Source organism: Lontra canadensis, unplaced genomic scaffold, assembly GCF_010015895.1.
Source record: "Lontra canadensis isolate GAN:19392208 unplaced genomic scaffold, GSC_riverotter_1.0 scaffold95, whole genome shotgun sequence".
Taxonomy (NCBI): domain Eukaryota; kingdom Metazoa; phylum Chordata; class Mammalia; order Carnivora; family Mustelidae; genus Lontra; species Lontra canadensis.
The window spans coordinates 4,146,378-4,163,791 of record NW_022631089.1 but is presented as its reverse complement, the minus strand read 5'-3'; the positions used below and the strand labels follow the sequence as shown (position 1 = coordinate 4,163,791).

The 17,414-nt window shown below is 35.8% G+C and overlaps 1 protein-coding gene across 1 annotated transcript; it reads right to left on the bottom strand.

Annotated features, from left to right (window-relative positions):
• Positions 1 to 263: 263 nt before the first annotated feature.
• Positions 264 to 16,096, bottom strand: LOC116854828 (40S ribosomal protein S7-like). The gene is given in 4 exon segments (XM_032837012.1): positions 264 to 803; positions 12,918 to 13,011; positions 14,666 to 14,726; positions 15,934 to 16,096. Coding segments are annotated over 4 exon segments (858 nt in total).
• Between the last annotated feature and the right edge of the window lie 1,318 nt (positions 16,097 to 17,414).

Below are 17,414 nucleotides of genomic sequence, written 5' to 3'. Positions count from 1 at the left end.
AGGATGATGGGTTTAACAATCAGTCTTTGTCATAAGTGAGAGACTTCTCTGTTTAATAAGTTAATTTTAAGAGTTTTTACTCTAGAGAGAATCCAGTGTTGCCTTCCAGGACCTTCTATGATCTGAAAACCTGGTTTAGTCCTCTCATATGTACTATCATAGTAGTTTATATTTCCCCTTTCATATATATATATATTTTTTTTTTACTGTCAAAGTTTTATTTAATCATTTTTATGTACAACTGAAACTTGGGGGACTCAGAGTTAACATCCTTGCCTGTGAGCTTCTTGCTGTGCTTTATCCAAATGGACCTTGATGAGCCGACTACCATCCAGTTTCACATGAATTCTCTTGCCCACAGTTTCACTTGGGAAAACCAAGTCCTTCAGGATCGCGGCATGCACAGCTGTCAAAGTGCGGCTCCTGGGACGCTTTTGCTTATTTTTTGTGTGACTTTTTCAAGTTGTTTTAGGCAGAATTCTTCTCTGAGCGATAAAGGCAATGTGCTTCCCATTGAACTTTTTCTCCAATTCACGGACTTGCCGGACTTGGATTTTCTGGAAAGATTTCAGTTGAGGAACGGGAACAAAGATAGTAATAGCTTCCCGAACACCGCCAACTTCAGTTTCCTTGGATGCCGTGACACTCAGCTCCCTTACCTGGGCTCTGAGGTCGGAGCTCATCTCCAACTCTGGCAGAGCCTGGGAGATGCCAGACTCGAACTCGTCCGGCTTCTTGCCATTGGGCTTCACGATCTTCAACCTCGAACTGAACGTGGCCTTCTCCTTGGTGAGAGCGCCGGCCTAGGAAGAGCACATTTTTTTTTTAAATCTTATAAGTTTTTATGTATCAGTTACTCCTCAGTAGAGTATCAACTCCAGGACAGCAGAGATGTTATTTGTTGCTTGTTACTTAATGGCTAACATAGTGTGTGACATAGTTAAAAGAAAATAAAAAGTTGTTCAATGAATGATGGAAGAAAGATCCATAGTTCAGATTATGCCTTATATAAGTGGCTGAAATAATACTTAGTAGACACTCAATTAAACTGAATTATGTAACCTCTAGGCCACCCAGGCAAAAGATCAAAAACCTACTAAATGCTTCCATGAGGATTACACAATGTGTTTGTTGTAGTCATGAATGTAATAGAACTGGAGCATAGTGCTGCCAGAGCATAGCTTGAGAGTGTACATAGAGAGTAGGTTCAGGATAATTCTCATTCCTTTCCTGTGCCGCCCCAGAACTCTGGAAGGATACTAAAAAATTTCCCAGTTTGGACACCCAATAGAGGGGAAGGGTATTGATGGATTTGCAGGGTCATGGCAATTCTGTATTTCTAGAGGTCCTCACTCTTTAGATTAAAATGTAATAAATTGTTTTGTGACTTTTTTGGACATTGTACACAAGTAGCCTACATACAGATATGCATTTTTATGTCAGAATATATTTCCAAAAAGTTGTTTATTTTTAAGTTAACATACAGTAAAGTTGACTATTTTTGTTTTTATTTATTTTTATTTTTTAAGATTTTATTTATTTAGGGGCTCCTGGCTGGCTCAGTGGGTTAAAGCCTCTGCCTTCGGCTCAGGTCATGATCTCAGGGTCCTGGGATCGAGCCCCACATTGGGCTCTCTGCTCAGCCGGGAGCCTGCTTTCCCTCTTTCTGCCTGCCTCTCCGCCTACTTGTTATCTCTCTGTCAAATAAATAAATAGAATCTTAAAAAAAATTACATTATACTGAACTGATAAATCATTGAACATTATATTATAAAACCAGTGATGTACTGTCTCTTGGGCAATTGATTTTAAATAAAATAAACAAACAAATAAAATTATATGTAGAGATTTTGCTTTGTTTTGTTCTGTTTTAAGATTATTGAGCATAATCCATCAGAATTTCAGAGGAGGGGCCAGGGAACATGTGTTTTATTTACACCCTCCTAAGGGATTCTGATGAACACTTCCAGTTAAGATTGACTGCTCTGAATTTTTGAAATTGAAACCAGAAGAATATTGGACAATACCTCACTTCAAAGAAGATGATACAACGTAGTTGATTAGTTTCCATATGTCATGTCATTGTAACCTGATTCTTGGTTGACTTTGAACTATTTCCTTTAAATATTGAAAATAAACTATTACCTAGATGCCAGAGTTTTAATTTTGAGCCCCCCCAAAAGAAGTTATTGGTAATTCATAGTCAAATATAAAAGGCTTATTAAAGTTGATACTGGGAGAGACTGTCCTATTTAAATATATATGACAGCTGTGACTCAGTGTGGATCCCACAGTAAAATTGGAAGTAATGCACTGAGGACTTCCTTTGGCCCCAAAGGGAAGGAGGGTGGTGGATCAGTGCCAGCCCTCTTTTAGCACTTGCTGTTAAGAGGCAAGCATACTTCCAATGTTCAGTCATCTCTCCTAGATTTCCTTTTCCCTATAATTCCAATTCTCATACCAAACTGACTGAGAAACTAAATCTGGTACATCAGGCCACATCTTTCAGTACTTTACTGTCAAGTGTGTCCTGTCTGTGCAATTCCCCTCACTTACTTAAATCAAAGTATACACACATGTCTCCTGTTGCAGTTAAACATCTCTCCAGAAAAACTGACCTGTTTTCTTTTCTTTTTTTTTACATGGCAATACGAGTTGCGCTATTTAATCTCTATATGTTTCACAAGAAATAAGTATATACTTAGACTAACATATCTGGCCCATCAGGTAGAACAGCCAGAAAGGAATGACAGAGGTTGGTTACCTGAGGTATTAGAATCAGTTCACCAAAGAAATAAAGTAACAAGAATGAGTTTTATCATGATTTAAAGAATTGCTTCTTCCCTAAATAACAATATTTGTTGCTCAAACAGGATCACAGATGACTGATTGGTAGGTAGGAAATTCGTAGTTCGAAATTGGTACTATTTCCACTGAGCAATTTTGATGTAAAAAAACAGTGGCTGTGATAGAAGATAGAACAACAGGAGAAAACCAAAACAAAACCTTCAAATGGCTTTTATTTAACAAAACTGCTTCAGGGGCACCTGGGTGCCTCAGTGGTTTAAGACTTTGCCTTCTGCTCAGGACATGATCTTAGGGTCCTGGGATCAAGCTTCCCCCTCTGCCTCTGCCTGCCTCTCTGCCTACTTGTGATCTCTCTCTCTCTGTGTCAAATAAATAAATGAAATCTTAAAAGAAAAAAAAAAAAACTGCTTTTACTTACAAACACATGCCTATTGGTCTGGAATGGTTAATTCAGCTCGTGGAAAAAGTTTCTTATTTCCTTTCTTTCTTTTTTAAGTCTATGGATTTATTAAGAGTATTATCAGTGACTTTCTTAGGATAAATTCATTTTACAAAATGGCTTAGTATCTGTTCCCTTCGTTCATGGCTATGAGGTTAAGTAGGGATAAAGACAGACCTATTATTCACATGTTTTTAAAACCCTGAAATTTGAAGTTTAAGAAGAATGGGCCAATATGCTCCCTGGCTTATTGGAGAAGTAGTTATATAATTCATTTTTGCAGAATGCTTGACATTCTACCTGAGTTCGTAAATGTTCATCCTGTTAGAAGGGGAAAACATCAAGTTTATGCTGTCAAGGTTAAGGAAAGTGAATTCCTTTTACTTTAGGTCATAAGCTTCTTAAACAGGGTTTTAATTTGAGTTTCTTACAAAAGATTATCTGAGCTACTGGGAATTCTTTCTAAAAGACTTACTTATGTACTCAATTAGTGAAGAAGAGTTCCATCCTCTTTCTGACTTATAGTTCAATGAGGCTTTCTTTCTCTGGCTTTGTTTTCATAAATGTCTAACCAGGTTAAAATGTAAAAGTGTATTTGTTAATGACATTCACTATTGCCATTTATATTTAAATAGTGCTAGACAATTATGACATGATTTAGTTATTTCTTTTGAATATTAATGTTTCACAATGCTTGAATGCTTGTCCCATCCAAAGCTTCAAGTTTAGTTTAAAATTTTTTATAATGCAAATGCAATTACACATTTAAAATCCCACTATCATAAACATAACTATTAGTTCCACTTTAAATGCCAAAAAGAGACGGAGCTTTAACAAGCTCTTTCAAACAATTTCATTCTAATATGAACAAAAAACTAAGAAGAGAGAGATATGTGCACCTAAATACATTTTATATTCTTTTTACAGAGGACTTTCTTTCCTCTTTTTCTTTTTCTTTTTTTTTTTTTTTCCTGCTTCTTTCCTCATAAGTTTGTAGGAATTTAGCTTCATTGAGGCAGGTGGAAGAATGAGGCTTCCCTTTGGGCACGCTGAGCACTAGGAAGACCATTTCTCTTTACCACGTCTGGGCAACCTAGATGTCTAATTAAATAAATGGCCAGACAAACAAGCACTTGTTAGTTTGGCATTTTTATGATATAAACAAGAAAAAGAAGTTGTTTTAAGCATATTTGAACAGATATAACTGTATTTTTATCTTCTGAGCAAAAAAAAAAAAAATGTTACAGGAGATGTTATAAAATGTCAGAGTAAACATTCACAAGACAGGAGGTCCTAGACTAAGAACATAATAAACCAAGAGCCGACAACCAGACCAAACATACCACACAAGCATTACTTACCTGCTGAATCACATTTTACATTTGTGATGTTTCTATTCTGACAAAGCAAATAACTACCTTTTGAGTTTTTAAGTTTGTAGGGGAATGTGGAGAGGGTTCACTAAACATAGAGTAAGGATATGTTTGGATGGCTTTGATTGTTTTTGCTACTGAGTAGGTAAAGATTATCATAGCCTCCTATTTTGGCTTATAATTTTGTACCTTTACATTTTATTCATGTGTTTTTTTTCTCCCTATGTACTGATTAATCATTCTCTGTGTTTCTCTGTGTTTAGTATCATTATTATCTCATATCCCATTTTACAAATAAGGAAACAAGTCTAAGTGATGTGCTTAGGGTCACAAGAGCATTAAATAATGGAGCCAGGGTTTAAAACAAAGTATTCTGGCTTTAGACCATGTTCTCATTCAAGACACTGTGTATTTAAGCATCCTTGGAAAGACTTTGATGTGTACACTAATTAAAATATTTAAGGCCCAATGCAGAGCGAAGTAGTGGGCTTTGAAATTTTGCACTAGGATAATCTCTTATAATGAGGTTGATATTATGCTTCCTCCTATGAGATGCTTTTGATTATATTTGTAACATACCTTAGAGAAAGTTTACTATTGCAAGGAAGTAATAAAACATTATAAAAGGAGTTCTCGTAATTCCTCAAGTCCCGTTTTATTTAATACCAATTTACAGGTGTTCTTTCTACAACACTTTTCTTAGTTAAGCATTGACTGTTCATTGTATAGAAAGAAGTTGGATTATCTATACTAGTTATTTGAAGTTCTTGGAAAATTAAAACACTGTGTACTCATTACAAGGTATGGATACATTAGGGTGTAGTTATTTTAACTTTAAGAAGGCACTTTGAGATCTAAATCAAGTCTCTGGAGGAACATCTTACTTTGGTCCTACTTTATATTATCATCAGCCCTTCCTTTTAACCCATACCTCATGTTTTCTAAAAATAGCACTAGCTCAGCAGAGATCCACATTTGGGTATACTACCAACAGTAAACTCATTTGAGGGCTTTATGGGCATTTATATATCTTTGCTCTGCTAATTTTAATAACCAGGCATCTATTCTTAGCAGAAGAAAGTAACTATCTAAACAGAGTCCAGAGGTATAAAATATTCCAGCTACATAAAATATTCCAGCTAGCCATTATGGCAGGAATATTAAACTTTCCAGCTTACTTTAAGAAAAGGAGATTAAGGGGTGCCTTGGGTGGCTCAGTGGGTTGGAGCCTCTGCCTTCGGCTCGGGTCATGATCCCAGGGTCCTGGGATGGAGCCCCACATTGGGCTCTCTGCCCAGCAGGAAGCCTGCTTCCCACCCCGCCACCCTGCCTGCCTCTCTGCCTACTTGTGATCTCTGTCTGTCAAATAAATAAATAAAAACTTTAAAAAAAATAAAAGGAGATTAAAGTGCACTGCATATCCTCAAAGAAGTAAGAAATGCTGATTTGTGATGTTCTCAAAGAGGAATTCCTTCTTCTCTGTGATTTCCTTGTATGAAAAGAATAATTGGTGCATCCCAAATTAAGGATTTTCTATGAAGTGGGTTTCTATGGATTCTAGCCAAATGTATCAGCACATTAGAAAAGCAGAGTTGCAGAAATCTCTCTCAGAATATCTCACATGTGTCTTGGGGCTAGGTCTAAGATAAAAACTCTTAAGCCTTCAGAAAGTCACCATTTTTTACCCAGAAGCCAAGTATCATCTCTTATGTCAAATATACTGTAGACATACTAGACTATTTACGATTAGAATAAAGGACTGCTACAGATGTCTCTATCCCAGTCTCTGAAGAAATCATACTTCCAAAGCTCGTTCTATAGAAGTACAGGGTAATTGAAAGGAAACCTTGGCAGAATATGATAGATATATTCCTGTACCTCTGAGCGTTCATCTGTAGTTCTTTCTGTCATGATGAATGGTCTCAAGTACATTCCATCTCAGTGCTAGTGAAATAGAATCAATATTGCAAATTTGAAACTTGAAATTAACCATTTCAGGGTATGGGGAAGACCACTGCCCAAATGGTTGCATTTTATTAAATGAGAGTATTCAGTAAAATCCATTCCTAGGAAAAGTTAATGTCTGCATGTTGAGACTATCACTTTATTCTTACTCCTTTTCCCCATATTTTTTATTCACACCCTTAACACCTAAAATACAATTTATTCCTAGATATGAGAAATAACCAAGTACATCCATTTGGCCCTCCATATATTTTTATTGCTTCTATTTCTGTATCTGTAAATATATGTGTGGACAAATGCAACTGGTTGTAACTATATTCTGCATGTTTCCTGTTTCTTTTAACCTAATCAAAATATTCATATTTTTTCAATAAAGCCTATATAATTTTCTTAAATTTTTGAGTTATTAAAGTTTGTAAATGAACTTCTGATCTTTTTCACACACTGTTTGGCATTTGCATTTTCTATCTTGCTCTAAATCTCTGAGAAAATCTTTAATTTCTTCTTTTTCCCGAGTATATTAATAGTTATCATGCCTATTCTGCTTATACCGAAGAGTCCCCTTTCAAATTGTTCCTCAAATACTTAACATGGATTCTTTCAACAAATATTACTCCCTTTAAAAATAAACATAGAACAACTAAATGTATCTTGAGATTTGTGCTCACTATCATGCCCACTAGAAAACCATAATTTAGGCTGCCCCTCACCAACTGTGGGTAGCATTCACACAGAGGAGCCACCTCCTGAGCTCCTGGGTGTTCCCATCCTTTATCAGGGTATGCCTTGATTTGTCACATGGCTTAGAGTCAAGGTCTTCTGTTTTAAAATAATGTCTCTTTTATTTGTTTGTTTATTTATTTATTTGTTTATTTTTAAAAGATTTTATTTATTTATTTGACAGAGAGATCACAATTAGGCAGAGAGGCAGGCAGAGAGAGAGGGAGAAGCGGGCTCCCTGCTGAGCAGAGAGCACCTGACATGGGGCTCAATCCCAGGACCCTGAGATCATGACCTGAGCCGAAGGCAGATGCTTAGCCCGCTGAACCAGTCAGGTGCCCCAGTGTCTCTACTATTTTTAAACAATAGGGAAATGAACACAGATTATAGTATAGATATAATTATTAAAATATCCAAAATGAAAGAAGAAACAAGCATAAAGGAATAGCTACTTTTAGTAAAGACATTATCAGCCATAGGAGAAAAAATAATCTAATTAAGAAAATAACAGTAGTTGAGCTCCAGAAAGCAGGAAATTGTTGAAAACTACTGGACTAAACTAATAACTTCAAACCATTCTATTTACCGTTTATCATCTTAATTCTTTTCTTGCTAAGATATTTTATTGCTGATTATTCTAAATGATTTTCAGAATAAGCATATGGCCCATGTCATAATTGAAGTCAACAAACATTAAGATCTGTTTAAAAATAATTATATGCCAGCAAACTTACATGGATGACATTTAGTTACTTGTTAAATATAGGATTCTAATTAGAATCTAGTTAGACATATTTGTTTAAAGAAAGGAATATGTTTTGGTTTTGCTATGTTTCTTTTAGTTCTTAAGTTTCTTTAGTTCTTTCTTTTAGTTCTTAAGAAAGGACTATGTTTTGGTTTTACTATGTTTCTTTTAGTTCTTTAGTTCTTTTAGTTTCTTTAAGCTTTGTCTTCTGCTTTTAAGTCCTAGTAAAAGAGTTTCAATGGGGGAAAAAATCTTCATTTATCTTTGTCTCTCTGCCTCTGTCTTATGTATACACTTACATACAGTTACTATATATACACACAACACACACATATGCATGTATATGAACCTAAATAAAAATAAGTTTTAGCATTACTACCTTTGGAAATGTCTGTGTTTTTACTTGATTTTTTTTTTTTAAATCCTGTGAGAAAAGCACCTTCTAGGGGATATCATTATACATGCTTTGTATTTATTGAGGTTGAGTTTTTTCTATGAGCTGGATTAGCAATAATAAAGAAGGAGGGCATAAAAGGAGAAAACTATATGAAAAAATGATATTTTAAACTCTTTCATGTATCTAAATTACCTAGACAGTCTTTTATCTGATGGGATATTTCTGTTTTGTTTAAGGAGAGAGTTATTTCTTGAGTTATTTACTATATTATATTAAATAAATGATAAAAATATAGTAGGTTAACAATATACTAGATTAAACTTGAATATAGGTTATTATACTTTTTTTTCTCAGCATAATCCCATAAATGCTGCTTTACCCATTTCTAGTTACTCCCTTTTGGTTATTTGTAAACTTGTATCCTGTTAGCCTTCTAGAATGCTAATAATTTTATTGTCAAAATGAGTGATCCTGACAATTTAAACTTTGAGTTTTCAATAAATTATAGCCTGCAAAGAGAATAGAAACAAGTTATCAAATTTTGTCTTAAACTGTAGATGACTTTGACAACAATCTTTCAGTGTAAGTATTCAGGAAACCTGGTAAAATATGCCATCAATTTTGATGCAAATTATGCTCAGGCATCTTTGTGATGTGGTAAGTATATGGTAGATGATTAATCATGCTAAATAAAAGTAGATGTATTGATGTGGAAAACAATTTTTAATTTTTACTTCTCTGAGCTATTAGGTTTACATTTTTATCTATCTCTAGATCTTGAGGATCATGAATGGCATGTTAAGGCATGAAGCGCGTGTCCGTGTTATATGCTAATAACCAGAATAGTATAAACACGATTTATACTGGCTAGGCAATTCAGCATTTCTCTACCACATTATCTAGTGATCCCAGAAATATCCCTAAGTTCTTTCAGACTCATGAATTAAGGTAGAGGTCAAATTTTAATTTTGTGAATTTCTTTTTTTGTCTATAATTTTATGATGGTGATAAATATGTCTCTAAAATATTGGGATATGGTAATTTTCTGAATTACAATAGGAAGGGTGCTCTGTTGCAGATGCCTGAGAAATGTATCTAGACATGTAGCCAAAATGTCTTCCTGTATACTTAAGATTTCTTTACATTCTATTACTGAAGTTGAAAAATACATGTAAATAGCGTATTCTGTTGATAGTGGATCATTGTTTTATATTTATATAAAATAGTTTTTAAAGTTTTAAAGAACCTAAAAATTTCAAAATATTGCACAGAAATCTTGGAGTATAACTTATGATCCAAGAAGACATGCAAGAAATATTCTGTCATTTTAAACATCTGGCACATCATCAGTTATCAAATTAAATAGTGAGACTCTATTAATTGATAAGCATCTAAATGGTTAGTTTTCCTGGCATTTTTTTATAAGTTCTTTTTTAAGATTTTATTTTCTTATTTGAGAAAGAGAAAGAATGGGAGAAAGAGAGAGAATGAGAAGGGGGAGGGTCAGAGGGAGAAGCAGACTCCCTGCTGAGCAGGGACTCTGATGCAGGACTCAATCCTGGGACTCCAGGATCATGACCTGAGCCTAAGGAAGTCGTTTAACCAACTGAGCCACCCAGGCACCCTTATAAGATTTTTTTTTTAATTTCTTTTCAGTGTAATAGAATTCATTATTTATGTACCACACCCAGTGTTCCATGCAATACATGCCCTCCATAATACCCACCACCTGGCTCCCCCAACCTCCCACCCCCTGCCCCTTCAAAACCCTCAGGTTGTTTTTCATAGTCCATAGTCTCTCATGTTTCATCTCCCCTTCCAATTTCCCTCAACTCCCTTCTCCTCTCCATCTCCCTATGTCCTCCATGTTATTTGTTATGCGCCACAAATAAGTGAAACCCTATGATAATTGACTCTTTCTGCTTGACTTATTTCACTCAGCATAATCTCTTCCAGTCCCGTCCATGTTGCTAAAAAAGTTGGGTATTCATCCTTTCTGATGGAGGCATAATACTCCATAGTGTATATGGACCACATCTTCCTTATCCATTTGTCCGATGAAAGGTATCTTGGTTCTTTCCACAGTTTGGTGACTGTGGCCATTGCCGCTATAAACACTGGGGTACAGATGACCCTTCTTTTCACTACATCTGTATGTTTCAGGTAAATACCCAGTAGTGCAATTGCAGGGTCATAGGGAATCTCTATTTTTAATTTCTTGAGGAATCTCCACACTGTTCTCCAAAGTGGCTGCACCAACTTGCATTCCCACCAACAGTGTAAGAGGGTTACCCTTTGTCCACATCGTCTCCAACACACGTTGTTTCCTGTCTTGCTAATTTTGGCCATTCTAATTGGTGTAAGGTGGTATCTCAATGTGGTTTTAATTTGAATTTCCCTGATGGCTAGTGATGAACATTTTTTCATGTGTCTGATAGCCATTTGTATGTCTGTTCATGTCTTCTGCCCATTTTTCTGACATGATTATCTGTTTTGTGTGTGTTGAGTTTAAGAAGTTCTTTGTAGATCCTGGATATCAACCTTTTGTCTGTACTATCATTTGTGAATATCTTCTCCCATTCTGTGGGTTGCCTCTTTGTTTTGTTGACTGTTTCCTTTGCTGTGCAGAAGCTTTTGATCTTGATGAAGCCCCAGAAGTTCATTTTTGCTTTTGTTTCCTTTGCCTTTGGAGACATATCTTGAAAGAAGTTGTTGTGGTTGATATCGAAGAGGTTACTACCTATGTTCTCCTCTAGGATTCTGGTGAATTCCTGTCTCACACTGAGGTCCTTTATCCATTTCGAGTTTATCTTTGTGTATGGTGTAAGAGAATGGTCAATTTTCATTCTTCTACATATAGCTGCCCAAATATCCCAGCACCATTTATTGAAGAGACTGTCTTTTTTTCCACTGTATATTTTTTCCTGCTTTGCCGAAGATTATTTGACCATAGAGTTGAGGGTCCTTATAAGATTTTTAAAAATACAGTGTCTCATTGATCCTGAGCTAAGTCTTTTTGTTATTTCTAACGTAAGATAACTCTAACCTCTATTGCCAACAACTAGGTGGGTCACTGTTCTGTTACGTGTTACTGAAGATCATAGTAAGACAATTGTATTTCTGGAACATTTAAGAATTTAGAAAGGAGAGATGATCCCCTTTCTCATATGATTTATAAACAATACTGAAAGAGCAAAAACCATACTAAATGATTAAAGAATAATGAAGATAATATACAAGATAATGGGATATATGTCATTTCTTACTAATTATATATGTATTCATCTATAGACTTTTGTATTAATGAAAGTTTGCTTTTATTGGCGGTAAATATCTGTTAGCAGGATTGCTAGATATAATGGTAATCACAGGCAGACCTTTTCCATGTGCGTCACTTTATTGCACTTTGCAGATACTGCATTTTTTACATTGAAGGTTTGTGGCAATCCTGCATCAAGCAAGTCTGTCAGTGCCATTTGTCCAGGTGCTTGGGGCTCCACAAACTGTATCCATATAAGACAGCAACTTAGGCAAATTTTGTGTGTGTTCTAACTTTTGCACTAACCACGCATTCTGTCATCTCTTTCCCTCTCCTCAGGCCTCCCTATTCCCCACAATGTTGAAATTTGGGGCCCCTAGGTGGTTCAGTTGGTTAAGCATTTGACTCTTAGGTTTAGCTCAGGCCATGATCTTAGGGCCATGGGATCAGGCCCTGCACATGGCTTGTGCTCAGCATGGATTCTATCTGAACTTCTCTCTCCCTTTTCCTCTCCTTCTGCCCCCTGCACTCTCTCTCCATCTCTCTCTCTCTCTCAAATAAACAAATAAATAAATAAAACATTTTTAATAATACTAAATTAATAGAAATGATTAAGTTTAGTAAAGAAGGCCTTCCAAAAGTGAGAATGGCCAAGAGCTGAGCTTCTTACAACAGTTAGCCAAAGTTACAAATGCAAAGAAAGATTTCTTAAAGGAAATTAAAAGTGCTACTGCACTGAACACACACATGATGAGCACGAGACAGACTTAACGCTGATGTGGACAAAGTTTTAGTGGTCTGGATAGAAGTCAAAGCAGCCACATTTCCTAAAACCAAAGCCTACTCTGGAATAAGGTCCTAAGTCTCTTTAATTCTGTGAAGGCGGAGAGAGGTGAGGCAGTTTGAAGCTAACAGAGCTTGGTTCATGAGATACTCAGAAAGAAGCCATCTCCAAAATGTAAAGATGCAAGGTGAAGCAGCAAGTGCTGATGTAGAAACGGCAGCAAGTTACCCACATCTAGCCAAGATCATTAATGAAGGTGGCTACAGGAAACAACAGATGGCCAATATAAGTAAAGTGGCATTTTTGGGAAGATGTCATTTAGTGATTTCATAGCTAGAGAGGAGAAGTTAGTGCTTGGCTTCAAAAACTTCAACGGACGGCAGCTAATGCAGCTGGTGACTTTAAGGTGAAGCCAGTGCCCACTTACCTCTCCCAAAATTCTAGTGCCCTTAAAAATTGCTAAATCTAGCAATTTGCTTGTGCTCTGTAAATGGACCGACAAAGCCTGGATGACAGCACATCTGTTTACAACGAGATTACTGAATATTTTAAGTCTACTGTGGAGAACTACTGCTCAGAAAAAACAAAACAAAACAGAAAAAAAAACCTCCTTTGAAAATATTATTGCTTTTTGATTATGCATTAGATCACCCAAAAGCTCTGATGAAGATGTACAGTGAGGTAAGTGTCTCCCTGTCTGCTAACACAACATCCATGCTGTAGCCCATGTGTATCAAGAACTAATTTTGACTTAAATTCTTATTATTTAAGAAACACATTTTGTAAGGCTACACCTGCCATAGATAGGGATTCCTATGACAGACCTGATCTGGGCTAAGTAAATGGAAAACTTTCTGGAAAGGATTCACCATTCTAGATGCCTTGAGAACATTTGTGATTCATGAGAAAAGGTCAAAATATCAATGTGAACAGGAGTGTGGAAGAAACTCCAACCCTCATGGGTGACTGTAAGGGTTTCAGTGGAGGAAGTAATGCAGATATGGTGGAAATAGCAAGAGAACTAGAATTAGAAGTAGAGCCTAAAGATGTGACTGAATTGCTACAATCTCATGATAAAACTTCAATGGGTGAGTAATGGTTTCTTATGGATAAGAAAGAAAATGATATCTTGAGATGGAATGTACTCCTGGTAAAGATGCTATGAAGATCATTGAAATAATAGCAAAGGATTGAGAATATTACATAAACTTAGTTGATAGAGCAGTGGCAGCGTTTGAGAAGATTGACTCCAATTTTGGAAGTTCTATTGTGGGTAAAATGCTATAATACATCAGCACGTGGGACAGAGAAATTGTGAAAGGAAGAGTCAATTGATGTGAAAAGAAGAGTCAATTGATGTGCAAACTTCAATTTTGTCTTAAAGAAACTGCCACAGCCACCCCAGCCTTCAATAACCACCACGCTGATCGGTCACCAGTCATCAGCATCAAGACAAGACCCTCCATCAACCAAAAGATTAGGACTTGCTAAAGCTTGGGTGATGCTTAACATTTTGTTTAAAACCAGTAAGGTATTTTTTATATAAAGGTATGTGCATTGTTTTGTAGACATAATGCTCTTGCACAATTACTAGATTGCAGTATAGTTTAAACATAACTGTTTTATGTATTGGGGAACCGAAATAATTTATTTGACTGCCTCATTGCAATATTTGCTTTATTGCAGTGTCTGGATCCAAACTCCCAATGTCTCTGAGGTATGCCTCATTTGTTTGACTTCACTGGAAATTACAAATATGTTTCCTAGAGTACCATCTTCAAATCCCACCTCCTCCAAAAATTTATCAGTTAGAAATACATTTATTGTGTATCCATGTCAGAACTTGATATTGTCAGTTTTATTCGTTAGTGTTGTTTTTTTCCCCATTCAGCTGGTATATCATGGTTGTAATTTGCATTTATCTAATGATTAGTAATATTGAGCATCTCTTTATTTTATTTAATTCAGTTAGCCAGCAAATAGTACATCGTAAGTTTCAGATGTAGAGTTCAGTGACTGATCAGTTGCATATAACACCTGGTGCAATGAGCATCTCTTGATGTGTTTATTTGTCATCTTTTCACACCCTTTTGATGAAATATCTGTTCATATTTTCTGTACATTCAGCTTTCATTTGCTTATTCATCCTGTATCCTTAAACATTACTAAACTTACCTTTTAGTTCTAGAAGCATTCATTTCTTCTTTTTCTCTTACTGCACCAGCAAAGACACCAACTGTGATGTTCCACAGCAGTGAATAGTATAGGACTTTCTAGCTTTGTTCCTCATCTTAAGGAGAAATTTTTTGAATTGTTATGTATAATATTAGCTGAATATTCTTTTTTTTTTTTGAATATTCTTTATCAGGGGGAGGAAGGTCCCTTGTATAACTAATTCGCTGAAAGTTTTTATCAGGAATTAGTGATAAATTATACTAAATATGGAGATTAGCTCCTATTTCCTAGAGTAAATACCAAGTCTCTGAGTCGCTCTCCCCAGCCTCTCTCTCTCTGTGAGGGGTCGTGTCCCACATCCAGCTGCTGAGACCCATCTCACAGTATTTACCCTGCATGCACTGACTGGAGAGATGGGTTCAACAAGAGATAGAAGGCAATACTTAAATATATATGTAACTTCAGCTCAGATACCTTTCCTGCATTTGAGAACCATATTTTCAAAAGATTAAGAAATATTTTAAAGTATTTAATAGATTATTAAGTTTTAAAGCTAAGTCAATAACTAAACGCATTATTTCACCCTTACTCAGTACCTTCTGTCCTGTATTCAAGATCTCAGTCAAGGTCACCTCCATCTACTCATCCTTAGGAGTTTAGAAACCTTGTCAACCATATCCCCTAATAAAATTTGTCACTAGGTTTTATCTGTCTCCTATTCTGGAACCATGAAACAGTGTACCAGTGAGTTTTTTTGAGGCTCCATCTAGATCCATCTTTATCTCTTTCTTTTTCCAAGTTCATACTGTCTTTACCAATGCATCTCTCCTCCAAATTTCTTAACTTTCTAATCCATCTACCAAGTATTTCTCTATGAAAACTATTTGAGGGGCACCTGGGTGGCTCAGTGGGTTAAAGCCTCTGCCTTCAGCTCAGGTCATGATCTCAGGGTCCTGGGATCGAGCCCTGCATCGGGCTCTCTGCTCAGCGGTGACCCTGCTTCCCTCTCCCTCTCTCTCTCCCTGTCTGCCTCTCTGTCTACTTGTAATCTCTGTCTGTCAAATAAATAAATAAAATCTTAAAAAAAAAACTATTTGAAATGTGACAGTATTTAAAGTGATTAATACTTCCCCCTTAACTAGCATATAATGTCCGAGATCTTCTGTACTGTGCTACCTTAGTAAAAATATTTCTTCAGTTTTCCTTTTGAGCCTTCTCTCATTGCTCACCACTACCCTGGCTACATTCCAGTTAAACAGAACCCTTGCCTGTTTTTAGATGTGCTGCATGCTCTGTTGTCTCAATGTTTTTGAAAAATTCTGTTTCCTCCTTTTCAAATTCCTGTGCTCCTACGCAGTTTTCAAGATCTGGCCTAAATGCCCTCTTCTCATCTAGGAGTGTAATGGATTTGCTCAGGGAAAGTTCATCCATCTTCTATTGCATTGGGAGGATTTTATACCCACATTTATTAAAATATTTCATGAATTTTTTGTTTGTTTGTTTTAAAGATTTTATTTATTTGAAAGAGAGGGGACAGCGAGAGAGGGAACACAAGCAGGGGAAGTGGGAGAGGAAGAAGCAGGCTTCCTGCTGAGCAGGGAGACCGATGCTGTGGGGCTTGATCCCAGTACCCTGGGATCATGACCATAGCTGAAGGCAGACCCTTAACGACTGAGCCACCCAGGCGCCCCTCATGTATTGTTTTATATATTGATATTACATATATTGTATTATATCAGTATTATATATTGAGATATATAGGTCTCCTTTCATTATATTTTTATAATATTTGTGTTCTCAGCTTCTAGCAACTGCTCCACACATAGGAATTTCTTAGTTACCTAAACGAATTAGTACTGGTATGACATATCAAATAGAACTTGGTTCTATTATCTTGCACAGGGCTTAAGCCTAGTTGTATTTGTTTTCTCTTTTCTTCCTATGATGATACCATCTCATTCTACTGCTAATCTATAGCCATTTTATTTTTCATTAGAGCTTGGAACGCTATAATTACAGCTTAGTCTTTAAAAGGTACTAATCTGCATTTACTAATGATCTTCCTTAAAAATAATTCTATCATGTCTTAACTTTGACATGTAGGTTATATTATTATTTTATTTTATAAACATTGACATGGGAGTAGCATATCTTTAAAGCATTGTTTATGGTCATTTATGAATAAATCAGCTATTTTCATTATTACATATTCCTTCTAACATGACATATATGGAACTATATAATTTTAACATATTTGATATTCTAAAAATGAATCTGAAAAGAATATTTTACATCAAAGATTATACCTTCCTCACAAAGCTAAAAGTTAAAATAGCATTTACTCCTCAGTATTCTTAAATGCTTATTAAATGTCATGAACTGATACTTGCTTTCATAATGAAAGGGAAGATGTACAATAAAAAATAATTATGATGAGAGATAATGATGATTATAACCTTGAATAATGTTTATTTTATTTCAGGCGCTATTAACTCATTTAATACAATAAACTGTGAGTGATCTGTTTTGAGTTAGATTAGGAATTCATTATTTTAAGGGACAGCTAATATGGAAGAAACACTTTTATTCATTCTTTTATTCCTAGTGCCTGGAAAAACTTATTTTTCTTTTTTTTAAGATTTTATTTATTTATTTGACAGAGAGAGAGAGATTACAAGTAGGCAGAGAGGCCAGCAGAGGGAGAGGGGGAATCAGGCTCCCCACTGAGCAGAAAGACCAATGTGGGGCT